At 42.6% G+C, this 24,818-nt stretch overlaps 2 protein-coding genes and 1 long non-coding RNA gene across 3 annotated transcripts in view; 2 read left to right on the plus strand and 1 right to left on the minus strand.

Moving 5' to 3' along the window:
- The window catches only part of cd151l (CD151 antigen, like), a 47,275-nt gene extending 45,790 nt beyond the window's left edge, over nucleotides 1-1,485 (minus strand). The window contains exon 1 of the mRNA XM_082183100.1: nucleotides 1,266-1,485. The gene's annotated coding sequence lies outside the window, so the exon portion shown is untranslated. The remainder of the gene's footprint in view (nucleotides 1-1,265) is intronic.
- LOC309508555 overlaps nucleotides 1-24,818 on the plus strand; it is a 320,760-nt gene that overhangs the window by 93,946 nt on the left and 201,996 nt on the right. The gene's annotated exons all lie outside the window — the stretch shown is intronic.
- LOC309508320 (rho guanine nucleotide exchange factor 26-like) overlaps nucleotides 16,034-24,818 on the plus strand; it is a 70,656-nt gene continuing 61,871 nt past the window's right edge. Inside the window, exons 1-3 of the mRNA XM_082182896.1 lie at nucleotides 16,034-16,230; nucleotides 16,810-18,019; nucleotides 19,363-19,414. Coding sequence (XP_082039022.1) covers nucleotides 16,844-18,019; nucleotides 19,363-19,414 — 1,228 coding nt within the window. The 5' untranslated portion in view covers nucleotides 16,034-16,230; nucleotides 16,810-16,843. The remainder of the gene's footprint in view (nucleotides 16,231-16,809; nucleotides 18,020-19,362; nucleotides 19,415-24,818) is intronic.

Here is a 24,818-nt window from a genome sequence, read left to right on the forward strand (position 1 = left end):
TAAAAAGAATTGATATGAAGAAAGGGTTAGTTTCTCAACTGTGTGTCATGTGAAACAAAAACACTGTTATAATAGATAGCTACTTTGACGCATATGTGATGAATTTGTCTGGAGCTCTTTATGTTTATCTGCTAATTAAAGAAAAACACACAGATCTTTACAACATTCATTGACACTCACACACACACACTCACACCCGTTATAAATATCTGATACCCCTTACAAAACAGTACTACATGACATGTACTGGCAATACCATGGGGTATGAGGCTCCAGCTAATATTCTACGTATGAAACACGAAAACTACACTATGGTACGGTAACACTTTAGTTTAGGCTCCAATTCTCACTATTAACTAGTTGCTTATTAGCATGCATATTACTAGGATATTGGCTGTTTATTAGTACTTATAAAGCACATATTAATGTCTTATTGTGTATGACCATATTCTACATTCCTACCCAATTCCTAAACGTAACAACTACGTTACTATTAAAAAGCAGTAATTAGGAGTTTATTTAGGCAACAGTCGTAGTTAATAGTTAGTTAATAGTGAGAATTGGACCCTAATCTAAAGTGTGACCCTATGGTACTTTATGATTAGATTCATTTCGAAAAGAAAAAAAAAAGAAGAAAAAAACCTTAAATTTCACAGTTGTGTAACACTCACAGTTAATATGCTGCTCACTAAAAGTGTGACACACAACTGACTCACTCACCTGTCTGAACATGTTAAGAACGACATGTTCGTTCATTACACCACACAGCACGAGCCAGGCTGAATTTGGAATTAAACACTACCATACTACTTTAAATTGCATAAAGAGTAGTATGTTATTCCGAATCCAGCCTCAGAAACAGTTGCAGAGAACTTTTAATTTTTTTTGAAAAACTTTCATTTGACAAAGTATTTTCGCATAATGAGCTTCATGTGAATGTATATTAACACGTTCATACGGATTATTTGCTGACCTTTATAATCATTCATCTCAGTCTTATTTCCTTAAGTAATTAAGTTTTTATCTTCAGCACTGTATTAACTTGTGTCTTGGTCCCGTTTTGTATTCTAGCGCAACACACTAACCGTCCGTCTAGAAATCAAGTTAAATGTGTTGTAGCATACAGTAGACTTAAGAAAACCACATAGATACTTACTGTCGCAAACTGGCCTCTAATCACAGTTACTAATACTAACGTAGGCTACATTTACAGCTAAAACAAACACCGACGAACAATTTTCAATAAGTTTAACGTTAGATCTTACCTTTATCACCTGATGTCACACAAAGACTGCCAAACGGTGAGAACTGTTCAAATTGTAAGAATAGGTCTTCATTCAAAGATCACTTAATCTTAATTCATGGGCTAGTTTGCTTATTTAGAAACATCAACAAAAACATAATAGGACCCAAAAGAAAAGTTCAAACGAGCTCCACCCGAGTCACCGAGTGAGCAGGGTTGCCAGGTCCCAGATAAAAAATATTTTCAACCCAAATTACGGTGCCCGGGAAGGGACATGCTGGTTCACGTAGTTTCCTAGCGAAGTCACCTTTATTTATATAGCGTTTTTTACAATAGGCTACAGATTGTTTCAAAGCAGCTTTACAGAGATAGCAGGAAAATAATACAACAAAGTTTGTTTCCAGAAGAAAATAGCATAACAGTCCAGCTGAAGTAAATTCAGTGATGGTTCATTTTTGTTGTAAAAAAGTTATTAATTTAGTTCATATAACCGCTCATCGTTCAGTTCAGTTCTTATATAATGGTGTCACTGCAGGCAGATCAATATTGTTGAATATTAAATGAAATGTCCCCAAGTGGCACTGTCCACTAGCCTACCGTTTTTTGTTTTTAGATCGTATAGGCTACTAGTTTTAGATCGGTAAGATTTTTAATGTTTTGTCTCTTCTGCTCTTAAAGGATGCATTTATTTGATCCAAAATACAGCAAAAAAAGTAACAAAGTAGCTAGGGCACGTGTAAAAGTGACATAAGGTATGCAGAGAAGACATAAAGTAGGATAATGTTGTGCATGCTGTGGATAAAATTTTGTACGCCCTTATTCCTAAATGAACACATTTAAAACCAGTGAGCATTTGTATAGGTGCAACATTTGCTATAATAAAAAATAAATAAAAATAAAATAAAATGAATGCACAGAGGAAAACAGCAGAATATCGCCATTACGGATCTCTTGCTGGGTGATTCAATAAAAACTTGCCAATCTACCCCATAAAGCCGTATTAACAACAAAATATTAAAAAATGTAGTGGTTAATGGTTTAATTGATAGGCCTATGGTAAACAAACAATCTTCATTTAAAAAAAATAATAATAAAAAAATCATACATTTATTTTATTTTTAATAATTTTAAAGATTTTTGTATTGTATACCTTTTTAACATGGCTTGTCCCACGGTAAAATGTTTCTATTACAACAGGCTTTTAAGGAGGATAAAATCAAATTATCTGCAGTCTTTAACTTATGAAAAGCCTCAATTGTTAGTTAACCTGATGCATGTATTTTATTCTTGACCTTTTTGGAATAAAAAAAAAAAAAAAAAACATTTTAGTACTGTCCCTACGTTTTACTCAAACCTGTTACTTTAGATAAACACACCCCTCAGGGACAATGGACTATCCCAGAAGTGACATAATTTTCAGGAAGTGACATCATCTGCCTTTTATAGGAAGATGCCAAACAGACAAGTAAGCGCTCCTCTCTTTTAATGAATTTTCTTTGAGTTGTGTTTAGTCTGGCAGAAGGGGACGATCATAGTGTGTCAACCACGTTACCGTGATATCATGTATTAAAAAGTTATTTTTTTTCAATTAAAATGTAGGCTATATACAGACAAGCATTTTAGCCTCTCTAGAATGCATCTAGAATGTATTATTCAATTCATAATTATTAATGTTATTTATATTATGAATAGCATGTTTTGTCCCTAAATACGTTTGTAATGCCCATTCAACTGATATACCAAATCCATATAGGTTATTGAACACAAATGTGTATTGACCCCATATCAAATCATACTAATATAAGTTACAATATGAAATAACCTGTTGTGAACAAGAAAGGTGATTTAATATGCATTTGTATTTTATTTGCAGCTAATGGGGAGGCTGCTCTTCTGTTTTTCATCAGACATTCCTGTGAGATGATTTGATTTGACACTGATTGTATTTGAGAGGATGCATCAGATAGCATAATTTCATGTTGATGCAAATGAGTTTAGTTTTTAATTCTTTCATAATTTTAATAAAATAACTGTTTTACATCTATGTATTCAGTGTCATCATTCATTTCCATAATTTTCTATTCCAAATCCACTTACTAACAGTCTGAAAACAAACATGTCTCCTGAACAGGTATTCTCAACCCTGTTACTCTTAGAATACTCTATAGTAATAAATAGAAATAAAAGCCAAATATAAATAACCTCTTTTAATATGTTAAGTAAAATACAACAATACCCCCCTCAAGTATTTAGGATATGAATATAAACATATTACTTTTTGTCATGATTTTTCCCTAAAAACTAAGATACAGTGACATGGCCGATTGCATTTGAGCGTATTCATCCATGTAAAAAAGAAGAAGAAAAATTCCTTATTATTTTCATTTATAAACACTGTAAACAGGGATGATGTATCTTTCATAATATACCTAATTATTCTATGTGTCACCTCAAATACTTTAAAATACAGTTTGAAGTTTGTAACGGGGTTGACAAAACACACATGTGCATGTTGATTATTTTAGGAAAATAAATAAGATGAGATGGCACCACATATTTTTTCTGACAGGTAAGGGTCTACTTAAACCAAATAAGTCCTTAAACACAACAAAAACAATACTTTGAAAATCTGATTTTCAGAATAGAAAATGGCAAGTTTTCATAGAATGACTATGCTATAATACAACACTCCCACCTTGTGGGCTATTACCTTAATGACATGATCAAACCTGCATCGACACAGAAGGCACAATACATATACAATATACTAGCCTACTAAATAAACAATGTCATTCATCGGTGCATGTTAATGCCAGTTGAACTTGTATTAACTTGTAATCTTTTTTATATCAGCCTTCACCTTTTTTGACCTGGTTTGCCTTGATTCTGAATATATAGTGGTTGGTATATAATTCCATTGTGCTTCACTCTTGTCTTTTAAAAATATAATAAATGAATTCAGACGAGCAATTTGAGGTTCTCTGCTTTTATTGAACACTACACTCCAGATGGTCCGTTTTACAACATGATTCAATTAAAATCACAGCGCTACATAAATGCATGCTGGAGACCATTTACCATATGAATGAATCCAGATATTATTTAATTCCTGAAGTAATTCCTTCTGGGGCCATTGTCCAGCTTAAGTAAGTTCAGTGATGGTTCATTTTTGTTGTAAAAAAGTTACTAATTTAGTTCATATATATAACTCAGTTCAATTCTCATATAATGGTGTCAATGAGGCAGATCAATGATATTGTTGAATATTAAGTGTCCCCAACTAAGCAAGCCAAAGGCGACAGTGGCAAGGAACCAAAACTCCATCAGGTGACTGAATGGAGGAGAAAAAAAACCTTGGGAGAAACGTACTCGGTTACTAACGTAACCTCGGTTCTCTCTAGAGAGGAAACGAGTACTGCGTAATATCTTACGCTAGGGGAAATCTCTTTTCCGCGAGATACTGAAGCCAAAAAATTATCCTTAATTTTGAAATAATGTAAAACGCGTTGCGGCAGCATGCAGACATAGGCGAGACAGCTCGCGCGCCTATTGGCTGCCCTGCGGCAACTGCAGCAGCCTATCGATAAGGCCCTATCGTGACGTCATCACCAATGGGGGCGCTTCGCGCCCCATACGTCACGTCCCGCCGAAACGGGCGTGGCCTGGGGCTATAAATATAGCATCGAAAGGCTAGCTTACCGGTTTTTCATCGCCGGAGCGAACCGGAGCGTGCGCAGGCACGGCAAGATACGCAGTACTCGTTTCCTCTCTAGAGAGAACCGAGGTTACGTTAGTAACCGAGTACGTTCTCTTACGAGAGGTACTCTCGTACTGCGTAATATCTTACGCTAGGGGAAACAGTGTAAAACGCCGTGCATGCTATGATCCAGCACCAAAGTCCCAAGGGCAGGTGCCAGGGCTCATGTAGTACATGATCATAAGTGACTCACAGAGAGCCCAGGAAGAGTGGCTAGAATAGCATCATTCCTGTAATGCAGCATCCTATAAGAACAGTTATAGAGATGGTATTTACTCAGTCAGGGCGACCCCGGCCTGGACTGATGAATATAGTGGGTCTTACACATTGCCCATAGAGCTGCGCGATCTAAACGAGCGTTGCTCGCGCTATTTCGGTATTCTGGGCCGGACGTACTCGGGGCAGACAGTACCGATTTTTAGACTGAAAGCAGCTTAGCTTGCAGAGCGGGAACCTCTAGGTTATAAAACCTTATAAATGTAGACGGGGAGGCCCAGCCTGCCGCCATACAGATATCTTGCAAGGCAATCCCACTAGACCAAGCCCACGACGAGGCCACGCCTCTCGTGGAGTGCGCTCTGACACCTAATGGGCACTGCAAGCCCTTAGAGGTGTAAGCCAGCGCTATAGCATCGACTATCCATCTGGATAGGCTCTGTTTCGAAACGGCGAGTCCCTTAGAACGTCCGTAGAGTGAAACAAAGAGCTGCTCCGTCTGTCTGAAAACAGACGTGCGGGACACATAAGCCCTTAGCGCCCTGACTGGGCAAAGGAAGCTGGCGTCCTTCTCCTCGTTAGAGACCGGCAGGGCAGACAGGGAAATTACCTGGGCCCTGAACGGTGTATTGAGGGATTTTGGGACGTACCCGTGCCTTGGTTTGAGTATGACTTTCGAGTCATTTGGCCCAAACTCCATACACGTCGCGCTCACTGAGAGCGCTTGTAAGTCCCCTTTGCGCTTCACTGAAGCGAGAGCCAGAAGAAACACCGTTTTGAAAGACAAGTGTTTGATATCTACTGACTGGATAGGCTCAAATGGGGCACCCTTCATGGCCTCCAAGACCGTAGAAAGGTCCCATATGGGGACTGAGGGAGGTCTGGGAGGATTTAGCCTCTTAGCTCCTCTAAGGAACCGAATGACCAGATCGTTCCTTCCTAGTGACTGACCAAGTGTTGGTTTGGAAAACGCTGCTATAGCCGCCACATAGACTTTGAGCGTGGATGGGGCTCTGCCTTCATCCAGTAGCTCTTGTAGGAAGGAGAGAACCTCCGTCACTCCACAGTCCAGGGGTGAAAAGCCGCGTGCTGTGCACCAGCTGGAGAACACTGACCATTTTGAGGAATAGAGCCGTCTCGTAGAGGGAGCTCTAGCCTGCATGATCGTGTTTAACACTCCCTCTGGGATATCAGAGGGTACCCGTTGATGGCCCACGCATGTAGGGACCAAAGCTCCGGGCGAGGATGCCAGATCGAGCCCCTGGCTTGAGAGAGGAGGTCCCTCCTCACTGGTATTGGCCATGGGGCAGTGCTCGTCAGCTGCATAAGAACTGGGAACCAAGCCTGGTTCTTCCAGAACGGAGCAACCAGTAACACTGAGCATCTGCTTTCCCTGATCCGCTCTAATACCTGAGGTAGGAGCGTGATGGGGGGAAAGGCATAGAGCGGGCAGCGGGGCCAGACGTGGGCCAGCGCATCCCTGCTCTTTGAGAAAAATTCCGGGCAGTGAGCGTTTTCTTGAGACGCAAACAGGTCTATCTTTGCTCTGCCGAATGTCTGCCACAGCAGTTGGACTGTCTGCGGATGCAGTGACCATTCTCCTGCTGGAACATTGTTCCTGGACAGTCTGTCTGGTCCCACATTCAGGTGGCCAGGCACATGCGCTGCTCTGAGCGAGCGCAAATTGTGCTGAGCCCATACCAGGAGGCGTTTCGCTAACCTGTATAGGTTTCGGGATGTGATGCCTCCCTGGCGATTTATGTAGGCTACCACTGACATGTTGTCCGAGCGGACCAAGACGTGGTGTCCTGCTATTTGGGGACGAAAGCGCCTCAGCGCGTTGTCGACTGCCATCATTTCCAGGCAGTTTATGTGCAGAAGCTTTTCCCGTTCTGACCACTGGCCGAAAAACGGTCTGCCCTCGAGCAGTGCTCCCCATCCCGAGGTGGAGGCGTCCGTGGACACCACCTTCACACTCGAGGAAGTCCCCAGGCTTACACCTGACTTGTACCAGTCGGTCGCTCTCCAGGGTATCAGTGCTGAGACGCATTTCTGATCGACCTTGAGACGAAAGAGACCTGAAGTCCATGCTCGACGCGGTACTCGCGCTTGTAGCCAGAACTGCAGTGGGCGCATGCGAAGCAGACCCAGCTGGAGAACTGTGGATGCTGCTGCCATGAGACCGAGCATCCTTTGAAACTTCTTTAGCGGGACTATAGTGCCGCGGCGGAAGGTTTCTGTCATGCGCTGAATAGTCAATCTGCGCTGTAGCGATATTTGAGCTGTCATTGACAGCGAGTCCAGTTCTGTGCCCAGAAAAGATATTCTCTGACTGGGAGACAGTGAAATTTTCGCCCAGTTGACTTTGAGACCCAGATTCTCGAGATGTTCGAGTAAAATGGTTCTGTGTTCTATGAGCTCCGTATGTGACTGAGCTAGAACCAGCCAATCGTCCAAGTAGTTCAAAACTCGCATTCCCCGAAGTTTCAGGGGAGCGAGGGCTGCGTCCATGCACTTCGTGAATGTACGGGGTGCTAGGGACAGGCCAAACGGTAGGACTGTGTATTGATAAGCCTGGCCCTCGAAGGCGAATCTCAAAAATCGCCTGTGACGTGACGCTATTTGTATTTGGAAATACGCGTCTTTCAGATCTATTGACACAAACCAGTCCCCGTGGCGAATTTGCGCGAAGATTTTCTTGGTTGTGAGCATTCTGAACCGGCGTTTTGAAAGCGCTACGTTCAGTTGTCTTAGATCTAGAATGGGTCTGAGACCCCCGTCTTTTTTCGGAACCAGAAAATATCTGCTGTATAGCCCCCCTTCGCTCTGAGCTTGAGATAAAGGCTCTATTGCCCCTTTGCTCAACAGTTTCGCAATTTCGGTACGAAGTACACTTGCTACTTCCTTTTCTACCGTGGTTTCGACTCGCACCGCACAACGGCGGGGACGTCGAGCGAACTGTAGCGAATAGCCTCTTTCTATAATGTTCAGCACCCATTCTGATACACCGGGAAGCTTTGCCCACGCATGTGCATGCATAGCTAAGGGTTGAATGAGATCGGAGCTCTGGTCGTGACATAGTGGCGACCGGGGAGCTTCGGTATGCTGTATTATAGACACCGCATTTGCAGCGCTCGAGGCGGGGAGTGTTTTGATCACAGCGGGCGGTTCGCCCGCGCTCGGCTCTCTCACGGCAGGTAGCTGAGAGACGGCGAGCGTGGGGGAAACCGAGGGATTCGTCATGTCTGTGAGTGAATGTGGGCGCAGGACAGCGGGCACATTTGCACTGAAAACACCATCGACCTGAGTCGGTTGTATGTGTGTTGGTTTCGTTTTTACAGAAACCGAGAGACATGCAGCGTGTAGTGTTTGTGGGCACTGGGACGTGGGCACGTTCACTACATTCTGTGCGCAATCGACATGAGTCGATTTTATGTGCGCGAGCCCTGTGGGGCGGGCTGTGTCTGTGTGTAGGAATGGGCACTGGGCAGTGGGCATTTTTACTACACTCATAACACCGTCGGCCGTGGCCGAAATACCAGAAAATACGCTCTTTACAGGATTTATCTGGGTCGCCGTGAAAACGGCGTTTGTGTACAGGCAAGCGGGTAATGTAACCGACTTGTTTACTGTAGAGTACACTGGAACAGTCGCATGTAATGGAACTGGACGAGCGGGAAGTTTTGGTGGAAACCCGGCCGCAGCGGGGCTTGAACACCGTCGTTTTCCTAAGCTGGCTAGGAAGACTTTGAGGCCTCAGGCTTCATCTCAACCTTCGGCCGAGTCCCACGCTGTGGGGGGCGGCGGCCGGCAGAGCGAGAGCGTGGTCTCTGGTCCCGGGCCTGTCGACGCTGTGAAGCGGCGGCGGGGGGCGGTGGCTGCGAGCTGCGAGCAGACGGCTGTTTAGAGCGGCCTGATGCGGAGCTAGAGCGCTTTGGCAAAAAGTGCTTCATGGCCTGCGACGTCTTTTGTACCTCAGCGAATCTGTCCGCGAAATCTTTGACGGACGATCCAAAGAGGCCAGTAGCAGAAACGGGGGCGTCGAGGAACACAGAGCGCTCCGAGTCCGGCATTTCTGAAAGCGTCAGCCAGAGGTGTCTCTCAGCAACGGTGAGAGAGGCCATGTTCCGCCCTATGGCCTGTGCAGCGGATTTCGTAGCGCGGAGAGCGAGGTCCGTAGCGCTCCTTAAATCCGCCACGTTGACTGCTTCCGTGCCTTCCTCGTCCAGCTTTCGGAGAAGGTTAGCTTGGAAGATCTGGAGAGTGGCCATAGTGTGTAGCGCTGATGCAGCCTGCCCAGCGGCGGTGTAAGCGCGACTGTGCAGGGTGGAAGTAGCGCGGCAGGCTTTTGAAAGTAGCGCCGTCTTAGTCCGCCGTCCAGCAGAGGGCGGGCAAAGATGGGCTGCTACTGCCTCCTCCACTAGAGGGAGAGCGAGGTATCCTCTGTCTTTGGCACCGTCCACCACGGAGAATGCCGCCGAACCAGAGGAACGTAGCCTGGCTGAAAAAGGGGCGCTCCAAGACTTTGCCAGTTCTTCATGAAGCTCAGGAAGAAACGGGGCGGGTCTTGAGGGCGTGGAAATGCGGTCCCCTTGCAGAAAACAGCCGTCCAGACGGTTGCGTGTAGGCTCGGCGGGCGCGGACCACTCGAGGCCGAGGCTCTCTGTGGCCTGTGTGAGCAGACGCATCAGCTCAGCTTCAATGCTGGCCCGTTTTCCTGACGACTCGCGGGCAGAAGAAGGGGCGAGGTCCACAGAGCTCGCCCAATCCTCGCTGTCCGAAGCCAGGATAGAGCAGTTGTCCTCCTCGAAAACTGCCGCTTCTTCCTTGTCATCTCCGGCGGAAGCGGCGGCCAGCGGCGGCCACTGTCCGGGAGTGAGAGACTCGAGAGAAGCAGACGGCGAAGCTGGCAGGCGCACCGGCGAGCTTTTCTCGGCGGGAGGCTCAGGGATCCGCTGAGCACGGCGCTTTTTACGGCGCGGCGTCGAAGCGGGAGGTGCAGGCTCGTGGAAAGTTGCCATGCGAGTCCTCAGAGTCGCCATAGGCATAAGCTCGCAGTGAGGGCATCCGCCGTCAGCGAGCGCTAGAGCCGCATGTCCTTCACCCAGGCAGGAAACGCAGATGACATGGCGGTCCCCGTCGCTGAGTGGGGCTCGGCACGAGCCACAGGATGGATGAGACATCTTGAAAAAGACGCTCTGCTCTTTTAGAGAAGGAGTGTGAGTCGCGGCGGCGAACACACACAATGCAATAAAAGGATATAACGCCGGATAGCGTAGCAGGAACGGTGGTTGAAGGCGGCGCGGCCAGCGACTCCAGGTACCGAACTCGTCCCGCTGAAATGCTGTTTCCACGGCGCGGCTTCTTCTCTCTGGATCCAGCGATGCGTGAGCTCCGCTGAAGAGATGAAAAATCGGTAAGCTAGCCTTTCGATGCTATATTTATAGCCCCAGGCCACGCCCGTTTCGGCGGGACGTGACGTATGGGGCGCGAAGCGCCCCCATTGGTGATGACGTCACGATAGGGCCTTATCGATAGGCTGCTGCAGTTGCCGCAGGGCAGCCAATAGGCGCGCGAGCTGTCTCGCCTATGTCTGCATGCTGCCGCAACGCGTTTTACATTATTTCAAAATTAAGGATAATTTTTTGGCTTCAGTATCTCGCGGAAAAGAGATTTCCCCTAGCGTAAGATATTACGCAGTACGAGAGTACCTCTCGTAAGAGAACTAGGCTCAGTCAGTTCTCCTCTGGCCAACGAACAAACAGTGATTCAGGCAGCATTACAGGTCAGAAGTCAGATTGGATTGGAACATTCAGAATATTTATCCAGTTCCATCTGGTTGAAGATCAGAGTTATCACAGTATGGAGACGTGTTTGTTGAGGATTAGTGCCGATGGCTGTTGGGTCGATGAGGCCTTCACAGGGGAGAGTCTAGTTGACACAATCTCTGCTGACACTTCAGGGATGCATTGTGGTCACGTCAGATCCACCATCTGATCTGGATAAGGCCCGGATCTGGCTGACCACTGTACATCATGTGTTGTGGTCGTGTCTAGGAGCAGATCCACCATCTGATCTGGATACGGCCCGGATCCGGCTGACTGCAGTAAACCTCGGAATAAACAGAAAGACTAACATTAGCATAGATGCCATTCTTCTTATGATGAAACGAGTAGTACCCCTAGTGAAAACTAAATATACTTAAATGTATTTGAAATACATTTATTTTATGCAAAGTATACTACAAATACATTACATATTTATGTACTTAATATAAATACCCTGCAATTGTACTGTTAGTATACTAAATTGGTATACTTAAAGTCTGCTAAATTGAAACAAGTAATTTTTTCAGATAATCTTTGGTTATCTGGAAATTGTGCTGAGGTCCAACTAAAGATATACTTAAGTGTCATGTCCCTGGGCTGATCTGTCCATTCTTTCCCGGTTTGTGTCGTGTGTTTTATTCCATTTTCAGAATCAAATGGCTAGAATTTATTCACACCTCTAATGTTACTATTGAATCCAACGTATCAGTGCTCGGATTCGTTTCCATGGTGCTGTCAAGTACGACTCGCAGTCTGTGAGGTAAACTAAACGCTATTGGTTATTTGAAAAGGGGGAGGAGCCATTAAATATGTCCCGTCTTAGCTTCCTGTTTCAGTGGAAATTCAAGGGGGTAATCTTTCAGAAAAAATTGAAGCTTCCCCGGGGACCATCACCTGCTGTTAGCATTCCATTGACTCCCATTCATTTTGGCGTCACTTTGACAGCGAATAAGTTTACATCTGAGGCGTTTAAAGACTCCATTTGTACATTATTTATTTCTAAAGAAACACGAAAATGTATAAAAGGCTCCATTACCTTGTATCTTACGTTATGGCCCCGTAGAAGCAGTTTTTGTAAAAATAGGCTAATGATTGCGTCATAACCACGCGACTCTCTGTCGCACAGTAGAGAAATTAGCGTATGGACAGGAGGAGAAGCTTGCGGGCAATCGTGGGGATGTGGAGGCAAAATAATTAATCAGAATACCTAGCAAAAGTTTCTCCTGCTACTAGCTCATGGACACCTCCTACTCACACTCTCCGTCTCTGCAAGTTTCGGAAGGGAATGATTCAGATTTCTCAGTTTGAGTCTGCGCAGTACGCTCGACCCCCAGGAAGTGAGAGCTTCTAATTGACTTCACTTTTCTCCGTTGAATCCAATGTGGTCGCTGTGTCCATTTCTTTTACTGTCTATGTAGAAATTACGCCAACGCATCATACAAAGCTGCGCGTTTCAAGACACTTAAGTGGGCCTTTAAGTATTTTTGGAATAGTTCCATTTTAGCACAAACAAGGCCCTGTCTCAAATGGCACCCTAAGCACTCGTGGTCTTCCTACAAGTCCGCACTTTCGTGACGTAATGCCGCTTTGACTGTCGGGAAGAAGTCTGCTGCGGAGTCCGCATCAGTGCGGGCTCGGCAAAAGTGCGCATCGAGGGCGCATATCGACCGCAAAGGGGGCGCTCGCGAGCACCCTTCTGAGGCCTAAAATGACTAATGGGACACCCTACGCTACGGTCTCACGGACTATTAACGGACACGTGCACACGGCAGCCATTGTAAGTCCACAAGACCGAAAGTGCATATGAAGTGTGCCATTTTGGACAGGGCCCAAGTACAACTTTAGTTTAACTTCAGCACTACTTTTGGACAACTAAACTGAATTTAGTACAAAATTAGTTGTTCCAATTTAGCAGACTTTAAGTATACCAATTTATAGTGTGGCATAAATGCTCGAAGTCGTTCATCTTCGGATGCAGAGCCTCGCGCGCTGTTACAAAAAAAGCCGCGCACATAGCCAAGCGAAATGGAGTCTTGCGCACCCAACGCGCACGACCGCCCACACCGCAATGACGTCATTTTTGCCGCGCCTCCGCATCCGACGATGAACGACTTCGAGCTGAATCTGGCCGAACATAAAGGTCCATGTTTAATAAAAATCAGGGTTCTCAAGTTTTATCAAAAGCTTGGAGTGAGATCACATGCGGTTAGGGGAGGAGCCCTAATGGAGCCCTGCCCCCGCCCATCCCCGCCCCCCAATTTTACCCATTGTTCATAATTAACCAGCACAAATTGAAATTATAACAATTGGTAAATCTGATAAATGACAGAGCAATTCATCACATCAAATATACTCTTTAATGTTATATTTCAAAATTACAAATATACAAAAATTACAAAAATATAACAAATTGCTCCAAACAGTTTGGAAAAACAAATCTTTTTGCATTTTGAATGTGTCTAGTCGAAATGGTATAATGATGTATTGTGTGGTGGGACATTGTGAACAAATGACATATTAGAGTATTAAGGGGTGTGTGTGTGTACACAAGAGTACACACTCCAGCTTATGAAATGTGTTTTGTGTTGTGTTTGTTGCACATTTTGATGCCTTGATAACAGGGGTAGGGGGCTCCTCCTCTAATCTGGCAACCTTTTTAGGGGGCTTACCCTTTGGTGCCCAGAATGATAAAATATCTTTTTGCTTTTTCCCTGACATCTTTGAAAAATACAAATGCAATGGCAATGATTAATGTAAGTTTTAATGACAGGATATAAAATATTACCCAGAGCACTCTGCTTTAATACATGTAGCCTTAATGTAACTAGAAAGACTATTAATACAGTATAATATATAATTTAAAATAAAATGAAGAAATACATCTTCATTCCTTCCCATACCCACTAACATTTCCCTTAGTTTCAGATAACGTAAGCTAGCCAAACTGAGCCAAAGCTTCTGGCCTGGTTGCAAAGTAGTTGTAGAGTTTTTGACTGCATCAATAATAATGTATACGATGGGCTATATATGAAATGATCTAGCCTAAAAATGTTAGACGAGCTTTCTTCCAACTTACCTTCTCCATCACGACGTGTGTTCTGCGCGATGTTACCTAGTAACGAACGTACGGTGGCCGAGAATTTTCCGTCAACTTCCGTGTGTTCACGCATCTATGTTGCCTAATAACGAACGCAATCTGGCCGAGATATGTGCTGGCGGCAGGAAACTTCACTTTCGCCTCGTATACAACGTTATATATAAAGCTTGCAGGACAACTTGGTTGGCATTGCCTTTTCAGCGTGTGAACTGGTTGAATTGCGTGTGTCTCACGGCCAATGCGTGAGACTTGAGAACCCTCACGAAACTTAATGAAATGTTTAGTGAAATTAGAAAATATGTAAGAGATCGTTAATTGAGTTATGTTTTTTACACATTCTCATATCCATATATTTTGTTTTATTGTCATGAGTAATAATCTCAGGGTTTATAATATGGGTTTTACACGATTCTTTTTGTAGTGTGTGTGGTATTGGTGGTGGTGTACTAAAATAAACATTGTCACGTGTGTATAGCTTTCTTCTTCTCACCGCTGATTCCTGATGGTTTAGAGAACAATTACTCGAGTCGCCTCCTGTCGTTTCAAAGAATAGTAAAATGGCGAGCGCGTCAAGTAAACGCCTCGTCCGTTTGGGGAGGTGCGCGCGCAGTGTGCGGAGACTCGCGGAGCCAGAGGAAAGTATAAACAAGGCTTTATTTGAGTTCTAGGGTTGATTAGGTTATTTTATTTTTATTTTTTTGAAAATCGATTCAGAATCGTCCACGTCCGCATCGCGATGCATCTAAGAATCGATTCCCCCCCCCCCACCCCTAGTATGTGAAGATCGCGCACACTCAGAATCATTTAACAGCGCAGAAATGAATTGTAAACTCTGTTCTGTGATTTATCAAAAAAAAAAAAAAAAAAGCTTAGAAACTGAAAAGTTCTAGCATAGGCCTATTTCTTAGTAACTAAAACCCACAGCTTCACTATTAGTAGAGAGACGCTGCCAGGTGCAATTCATACGCACTCTCTCACACTAATGCATTCAATGTAATCTTTACTGTGCTTCTTTAAAGTTGAAATTCTTACAAAAAATCTCCAAAAGAACTGATAAAAATAAGCTGTTATAGGAGCGCTGTGTCATATGATATGCCATAGCTGTGTACAGGCAACCCGCTTTCGAGTCTCAGCTCAAGGTTCAGGCTTAATTATTTGTTCATCAATGACTTCAAAACAGCTTGCCATACACAGCCAGGGGTAGCCTATTTAATGCTAAAACGGGTTGCCATAGACAATTAGGAGCAGGTAAAATTCAGATATCTGAAAAGATCATTTTGAATAGTCAAAATTAAATTAGATATCACTAATTTCATTTGCGTATGAATGACGTCAATTGAAGATACTATGACGTCATTACATAGATCTTGAATAGTAGAGAATAAAACAGGGATATCTCATCAGATTTTTGTAGCCCAATTAGAATTACAGATATTTCTAATTATTATTTTGACTAGTAAAATTATAATTATGACTCGTCAAAATAGGCTACAACTGTAACTATCCAAAATATATTTATGGATAAACCATGTCGATCCGCCTGCTATACACCCTAAATCTTTGAAAACACTGCAAAAATAGCCAAACACCACATGATGGCGCTACGTATTCACTGTTATGCACGACGCCACATCAGATGATATATATTTGATCACCAAATACTACACAAAATGAGTTTATGAAAATAGTAGAAACTAAAATGAATTTTAGTTTAATAAGATTTCCGTTTACTATTTATTTCCCCTCGATCAGAGTTCACTGAGCGTCTCAGTTGAGGCCAACTGGGACACTTGGGACACTCACACTAGCTAAATCATCGAGCACATGACGTCACGTGAACTGGGAACTCTTGTGCCTTCCCTGCCCAACCTTCACTTACTGCATTACTACAGTCTCAAACTAACAACACACACGACTGCAAAAGCGCAAAGCACCTTGTGACGACAAATAAACAACGCAGACTTTCTGGAGTTTAGAGCACATTCATTTTTGTATTTCTCGAGGGAAAAACGGCCACAATGGAATTATAGTTCATACGGGCTGAAAAACAGTAGTAGAGAGCAGGGTTATAGTTAATCTTCACACAGAGGTATGCATGCATTTCTTTTCTATAAATCTTGCAAAGTTTTCGCGCGAGCAATGTGTGTTGTTTTTGTGCGCTAGAGCTATTAACAAGCGCGATGAATCGTACAGAGGATGACAGGAATTGATACTCTACAAAATGTATAAATCCATTACAAGACTCAGAAGTAGTTAAAACTTGTTGAAATACCTGTAAATGTATAATCGTGGATTTGAGCCGCACATCCTCGCGCACAATTCAAAGGGATATTTCACCCTCACTTGAAAATAGTTTACAGTTTTCTCCAAACTCTATGACTGTATTTCTTCTGTGAAACACGAAAAGAGCTGTTAGATCGAATTTAAAGATCAGTTACGATTAATCTTTTCCCAATACAAAAGTGAATGTATGACTAAGACTGTAAAATATAATTTTGTTCCTTTTAAGTATTCATACAGGTTTGGAACGATATGAGAGTTAGTAATGCATGTTTATTTTTCATTTATTTATTTGACTGAACCATCTCTTTTGGTTGCCATTATTAAACGATCAACTTTCAGGGCACAGTTCAACTTTCACTCATGCAACTTTGCCCTCTCTCTTTAGGTTCAGACGAAGGTCAGAATGATTGCTGAGTGATATGAGTGGACTCATTATGGATCTTGGCAACGAAGTGGATCTCTCCAACAACAATATCATTCCTCTCTGGAAAAGACGCAGCGAAAATGACAAGAAGCACAAGCCCAGACCTCACAGTTACCAAATAGATGGAGTTCTTATGACAGACTTTCCTGTGGATGATAAGTGCATGTTCACTCTCACCCAGCCGGCTGAGAAGATCAGCACCACTGCGTCAAACACTACAGTGCTGAAACACACTCTCAACAAACCCACTAGGAAGACTAGGGTGGTCCGGAGCATCAGTATTGGATATTTATCTAACGGCAGGTTCTCTCTGTCAAACTTGACTAAATCGGATGATAAGAGTGCAGACGCTATTTCTTCCCCTAAAACACCTTTGTTGCCCACCAAGAATGGGAATGGAGGACTCAGTGTTTGGCATGACATAACAGAGCCCCTCAAACGTCTCTCCAGTCAGTTCACCCTCACCTCTCAAAGGGATCAAATTGTTTTTGGGGATGCTTCTGTAGGTGATACAGACACAGTTTCACCAAAACCTATCACCTCAAACATATCACCTCAAAATTCCACGCCTTCACGCCAATCACAGGATGTCCCTGGATCTCCCATCGGCTACCGCAGCTCCCCACTTCACAGTTCCACCTCCAGCATCCCCTCTATGTCCTCCAACCTTAGCCTTCCCTCAGACCCCCCAACACCCTGCAGCCCCTCCCCCACTGAAAGGCCGGGGGGCATCCTGTTGCAGCGGCAGAGTTCAGGGTCATCTCAGGGCTCGGAGGGCAAGCAGCCCCCTTCCCCAATAATACTGAGCACCCACAGTCCTGCAGCGCACAAGATGGGCACCCAGCAGATCATCCCCAGGGGTCTGGTCTCCGACACACGCTTCAGCAAGCCCTCTCAAAAGTTTATGGACACAGGAAAAAGTGCCTTCCGACCGCGAAGCATGTTTGAGACTTCTTCTTTCTCCACCAGTAAGGATGATGAGCTGGATGGAGATGAGAATGGAGGACTACTGACAAGAGGCCAGCGCTCCAAATCATATCGCCGGGCAATGGGCAGTGGTGTAGATATAGAAGTTCCATCATTAGACCCAAAGGCCAAACGCCTGTCCCAGCCTGTGCTGGAAGGAGTCGCTGAAGAGAGACAGTCTAACCTGAGTCCATCCAAGAGCAAAGTGAGTTGAACACTAAATATTGTAAAAATTACACAAACTTCTTGTTCTTATGTTGTGGTCATAATGTGAATGCATCCCGGAACTTTTGGAAATCCTAATCTGTGTATTGTTTTATAATTATTAAGGAATTGTTTTTCACTGCTCAATGAAGGAGAGAGTGTGTATATCAGTAGAGATGCGTGGATCAGCTCTAACTTCACACAAATCCGCTGTTAAAAATGAATCATCCACCACCCACCCAAACCTATGATTTTCTCTGATTTAGATATCCGCACCGGATCATCACAGTTTCACAAGTTCACACTTACAAATAATCAGATAGAGTAAAGAGTATGCGTATTTGCCGTGCTGTCCACGGGGAGGGCTCTGAGCTCGAAATTTGTCCTGAACCCAGAGTACTCTCCCCGTATCCCTGGCTAGGATAGTAACCAGTCGAGTGAGGAGTCGGGGTGGTGGAGGGATGCAAAAAACTGTTGAGGAACATAGGTGAGTCGGCTATACTGTATATAGGCCTCCTCTCGTGCTGATTGGATAGGCAATTTAAACGTGTTCCTCCCGAACTTTGTCAATAAAACATCAAGTGTGATATGGTAACATTTTACATTTAAAACAATTGATTTTAGTGTTTTGTTTTTTAAAATTAATTTAGACTAAATAGTGCATAATTTTAATATTGCCCATTTACCATTTTTAATATTGATGTACTGTGTGTGTATTTGTATTTGTGTATGTATATTTAGGACCGTGACCACTGCCCTCAAATGAACCTTGTCAGGCAGCACTATATAACGGCAAAGGTCATAATATTTATCAAAGAGGTCAAAGATTGCATGTGACCATAAACTTCCATTACTTAATTCCATCCTTTAGAATGTTTGGGCATCGTGAACAGCAATTACAGCATACTGTGATAGTGGACCTAACAGCCCAATACAACCATCAGTTCATTCCTTTTATGAAGACAAAATGATGGGAAAGAGTCAGAGCAGATGGCCACATGCTCCCATGTGAATTCAGAATCATTCTGCATCTCATGCCCATTGCATGTTTATTGGCTTGTCCACGTAATTGCATTTGCAAACATTATCTTTTTAAGTAAGAGCAATGTTTGAATATTGGCTAGTTTTGTGAGTGTAGTATTCTAGGGGTGCCAATTATTGTGGTCAACATATTCGAGAAAAAAACGTTTGTTTAATAATGTGATTTCCCCCCTGCTTTCACTTGTTTTATTTAAATGAAAGGTTAGATTTTTGTGATTTAAAAAAAAAAAAGATCAAAAGGACAAATAATGTCAAAATCTCAATTGTCAAGCACAACTAATCAATCACTTGTGCTTTTTGCAGAATGTGGGGCGGAAGAAAGGCCCCCCAACCCAGCGGACGTTTGACAGTGAGGGTAAGCATTGGAGCATCCTCCAGACCTTTCTGTGTGATACATAGAGCACACTCAACAGAGACTAGGTGAACTCTACTTAATTTGATATGCATGATGAAATGTTTTTATCTATGATAGGTACTTTAATCAGGGCTCTACATTGCAACCATTTCACAAGTGTGAGTGACCTGATCAAAATAGAGTTGTCTAATACAATCGGAATAAAACTCCTAAAATGCATCTCTACTTCATATCCATTACATTTCGCAAATGCTGCCACTTTCGATGTGTGGTGGATACACTTCAGAGATTGAACATTGTTTTTTTGTGTATTTAGGTTTACAAGGATGAAACAGGTTAACATGAGCTGCTGTTGTTTCTTTGCAGCCTGTCACATTAAATTTAAATAAAGCAGGGCCAGAAAATAATGGGACTTGGGGCAAAAAATGCCCCCAAAATTCAAGATATGGAGTATGCAATATCACACAAGCAGGAGTGCTGTTTTCCCCAAATGCAAATGTGTGATATTAACCTCGCACATGCTCATACTTGTAATCTTATGCATTGTTCAGTCATAGCAGATAACAGTAATTTACTGGTTATGTTACAACTTTGCATATTGGAAAATTGTACACACTGTATTTGTAAAACGGGCTATTGACAAAGGCAGTGACTTGCTGCCACCTATTAGCTGTATTAGTTTCATAATTAAAGTATTATTTCATTTTTTTTTTTTTAATCATTGCATATTTCTATATTCAAAATGTTATATTTAAAGCTGCAGTATGTAACTTTTTTTAGGTAAAAAAACAAAACAAAAATCCGTTATTGAGCAAGTATATAAGACATCAGTGTTAAAAGCGGTCTCCCTATTGTAGCCCGATTTGCAACATTAAGCTTAAAAAAATTATTTGTAATTTGTGCTGTCGTTCCGATTTTGTGGGAAATGTTAGTTTGAGGTCATTTGTTTTTGCGTTGTTACATCACGTCCGTAAACAGAAATAAAAAACAAAAATTAGTTTTTGATTGATTCACTTCCGTTGCAAAGATCATTAGTTAGTAACTTAGGGGCCGCTTACAGAACGAAGATAAGCGTTCGCTTAGGTTTCGCTACAGGTTTCGCTTAACCGAAAACAGAAAACCTTCAATGCGCCACGGACCCTCGTATCTCCCAATAATAAGACCATTGCTGCATCCAAAATCGAATACTTCCCTAAAAGTAAAAAAACAGCATGCCAACAGAGTAGTGTGTCCGAATGCATTTTATTCAAAAAACAGTAGGCAAAAAGTCCCCGGATGACCTACTACTTCCTGTGAGATTCTGAAGTGCGCATTCGCTGGGTACTTTACTATCACATGAGGCCACGGGAGAGGATTTATGGATGGCAGTGAAGCTGATACTTGTAGGTCACGTGACAGTGACTACAACCCAACGTTTTTTAAATTTGAATAAAATGAATACTAAAAGACTTTCAAATCACCTAAGCCAATATTTTATTCACAATAGAACATAGATAACATAGCAAATGTTTAAACAGAGAAATTTTACACTTTTATCTACTAAATGAGCTCATCTCTGGACTGTGTAGTTGTGGGTCTGGCCTCTGTTTTCACTTTGAATATTGAGAGAGTACTGTAACATCTGAAGAACGTAAGACAAGGGAGGCTTCGTTTCTGAACTTTTAATTTTCGGGACGCAAGAACTGTACACAAACGCACCAGCCAAACTCACTTGCCCATTTCTCTCTACCAGGCCTTTTTCCGAACAAACCCTATAACTGCCGGTGCAAAATAAAACAGCAATTTCACAACAATTATAAAGAGTCTGTGTGCTACAGTTCTTTGATTATGGTTGCACTTGCACTTATTGTTTGCACTTAATAAGATTAAGAGAAAACTGTTATTTATTTTTGTTATTTGTACAGTTTTTATTTCTATGTTCAATTTGTGGAAAGGAGTTCAGTTAGGAGGTCACACACAGCCTCAATCAGAAGTTCTGGAAGCTCATAATTCATGTAGAGTAAGGTCTGAAGAGAATCATGTGAAATCATACAGGAGAAAAGCCAATCAGTTTGTGGCAAAACCTTTTACAGTGCTTGTATATTGTTGTCTTTCAATACATATGATAATTCATACTCATAAAGTATAACTGAAATGACATTCATTAGAAGATTATTAGTTAAAACATTCCAAAATGCACCTGCAGACTATTTTTCCAGTCATGAACTTTGTCATTGAGGATTTCTATAAAATTTCGTCTCATCTCGTTCTCATTCTCGTGAACCCAATCTCGTGTCTCGTCTCGTCTCGTGAGATAAGTGTCTTGTTACACCGCTAGTATGTAGGCCTACTTCTTATTGCCAATACGACGTACAATGACATATTCGCTCTGATGTGGTGATCATTCATGGTATTAATGCTAATTATGTTATCATTCACAGTCAGTCGTGGTCCGGTGCTAGGTGAAAGTAAGACTACGGGCTACACTGTCTGTCCAAATCTGATTATTTGTGTATCTGATTGGAATCTGATCTAAAATTATTGACTGCCCACATTGTTTATTGCAACTGTTCAGATCCAATTTGTGTGTCCCATGCCGCTCTTTCATTTTGCGTAATATTTGCATTGATTTCAATGACGTTGCGTTGGTAGGTATACGCCAAAAACAACAACAGCCGCTGCGCTGGACTACTGCGCCTTATGAGGCAACGGCAGAAATGTTGAAGGCTGGAATGCGTGGCTTTATTCCTTGCTGGTGTATCTGCCAGTCTCAAAACATGTCTCCTTTGTATTGATATTTTCTGCTAATCTGGCACTTTGCAGCAACACAACATTGTTTCTGCAGCGACTTTCAACATGTTACCTATAACACCGTCTGACGTTTATGTTTTATGTGGCATGAAAGAGTCACATAAACCATGCAAAATCCGATCAGAGCAGTCAGACTGAAACAGATTTCCAGAAATGCAATTTGAATAGGATTTCAAAACACATGAATGTAGCTCGAAACTGATTTGTAAAATTCGCATTTCATGTGATTTTTTTTGCCGTTCACAATTGCTAAATCTGATCCGATTTCAATTGGATATGTATTTTATCACTTTAATGTGTCAGTAAACTTTAAGCAGTGGCTACTTCACTGCGTAAATATATTTACATAACACAATATGCATGACATATGATCTGCTGATGCCTGATTTCAAACGCTCCCGTGTGTATCTGTGTAAGCGCTCGATGAAGAGCATTGATGTATATTTACAACATGTTTTTGAAGTGCTGATCATTGTAGCGGCTGCCAATCACAGACATATTTGATGAGCGTGATTACAATGGCCATTCCATTGAAAAAGATGGCGCCGTTGTATGTGGCATTAACCGTCTGTTGCTCTCCTTCTCGTTTTTAAATCTTGTGATTTTATGTTTGTTCCTACTAAATTCAGACTGTGACATCGCTCGTTTACGATCGCCAAACATTATTAAATATCCGCATGGCTATCGATTCAACCAATTGTGACGTTGATGTGTCTTGCTGATTTCCCCTACCTGCTCACCCACACCTCCCTGCACACCTGCGTTGGTATTCCGCCGATCCTCCCTGGAGGCGACGGTGTCAGAGGAAGCGCGGCAAGCGGGGTGGAAATGCTGTTCGGCTGAAATCTCAAGTGGTCTTCGCATGTGTGTATTGGACCTGTGCTGGTCTATGAGCGCCACTTTGCCAGTGCCTTTGCATGGTCTTTTCCCTCGCATTGTTGGCTTCGACCTGTTGTTCCATGCTCTTTGTCTGTGCCTTCACGCGGCGTCTCCTCCCGCTTTCGACACCGTGGAGCGAATCTCCTTAACCTCCAACCGCTAAACTGGAAAACACTGCTGGAGGAAGCAACATCGCCACTTAAGGTGGCTTTGATCAACGCACGGTCAGTGGTGAACAAGACATTTATAATAAATGACTTCTTCACGACGCATGACTTGGATATTTTATTCATTACTGAGACCTGGTGAGTTAAGTTAATTCACTGAATTAGTTCCACAGGACTGTCATTTTTTAAATTCACCGCAGCTTTCTGGCCGTGGTGGTGGACATTGTTTAAAAATTCTTATCCCTGCCGCAGTCTAACAACTAGCCCTCGCTGCACCTTTGAAGTGCAGTTGCTACAGATCACATTAACTAACTCACTGGTATTTGCCTTGGTTTATCGCCTGCCTCAGATTTTCTCAATGAGTATGCAGAGATCTTGGGGGATATTGTTACCAGCTATGACAGACTATTCATTTTGGGTGATTTTAACATTCATGTATGCTGCGATTCTAATCCACTCTCTAAAGAGTTTCTAAGTCTTATTGTCTCTTTTGATTTTGATAAGTGGGTGTCTGGCCACACTCATATTCTGGGACATACTTTAGACTTAATTTTATCACGTGGTTTACCTGTATCGGACATGTCGGATCACTTGCCGATTTTGTTCTCCCTACCTCTTAATGGAACTATACATAAGCATCAACCTCGCTCACGGCTGACTCGTATTTTTACTGATCGCGCAAGAGAGGATTTTATAGTATCTTATCTCAGTCTACGTGCCAATCAAGACATGGACTCATCTTTAAGCTTCTTGGATGCTGATGAACATTTGAACTTTTTTTTATTCTATCTGCTCTAATATCTTAAATGCTGTTGCTCGTCTAAAGGTTTATCATCTTCGTCTTTTAGCCAGGGTTAAGCCCTTTTTGTCAGCTAAGAACAAAGACTTTTTGAGACTGCTATGCGTGTTTTTGTAAGTTCCAGATTAGATTATTATAACTCTTAATACTCTTAATATTGGTGCCCCTCAAATATGTATCACACGCTTGCAATTCGTTTTTGATGCCCGGTTTTGATCTTGCTTCTTTGGCTACCAGTTAAATTCAGAATTTATTTTAATGTTTTGTTATGTGTTTGCAGAACCAATCTCCACAGTACCTATCTGAACTGCTACATCCGCCCACACAGTCAAGATCACTCAGATCGGGGGACTCTGATCTACTATCTGTTCCTAGAACTAGACTTAAAAACAGGGGTGATTGTGCTTTTGCGGTCATCGGCCCTAAGTTATGGAATAGCCTACCGGCTTACATCAGATCTGGCCAAACTTTATTAATTTTTAAATCCATTTTGAAAACGTAAATTTTTTTCAATTGCTTTCAATATATCTTGATTATCTTTTTTTCCCTTTTTTTTCTTAGTTCATAGGTTTTCCATTTTTATTGTTTTTAAATTTGCTTTTCTGTTTTATATGTTTTCTATAAAGTCCTTTTGTAAAGCACTTTGGTCAATACCAGTTGTTTTTAAACGTGCTATACAAATAAAATTGATGTGTTTACGATTCCGCTCAACAGCGCTCAAATCGTCACATGTTTTAAATTTCAGTATCGACTTGGTACCGAAGTCTGT

Source organism: Leuciscus leuciscus, assembly GCF_965113295.1.
Source record: "Leuciscus leuciscus genome assembly, chromosome: 10".
Classification (NCBI taxonomy): Eukaryota; Metazoa; Chordata; class Actinopteri; order Cypriniformes; family Leuciscidae; genus Leuciscus; species Leuciscus leuciscus.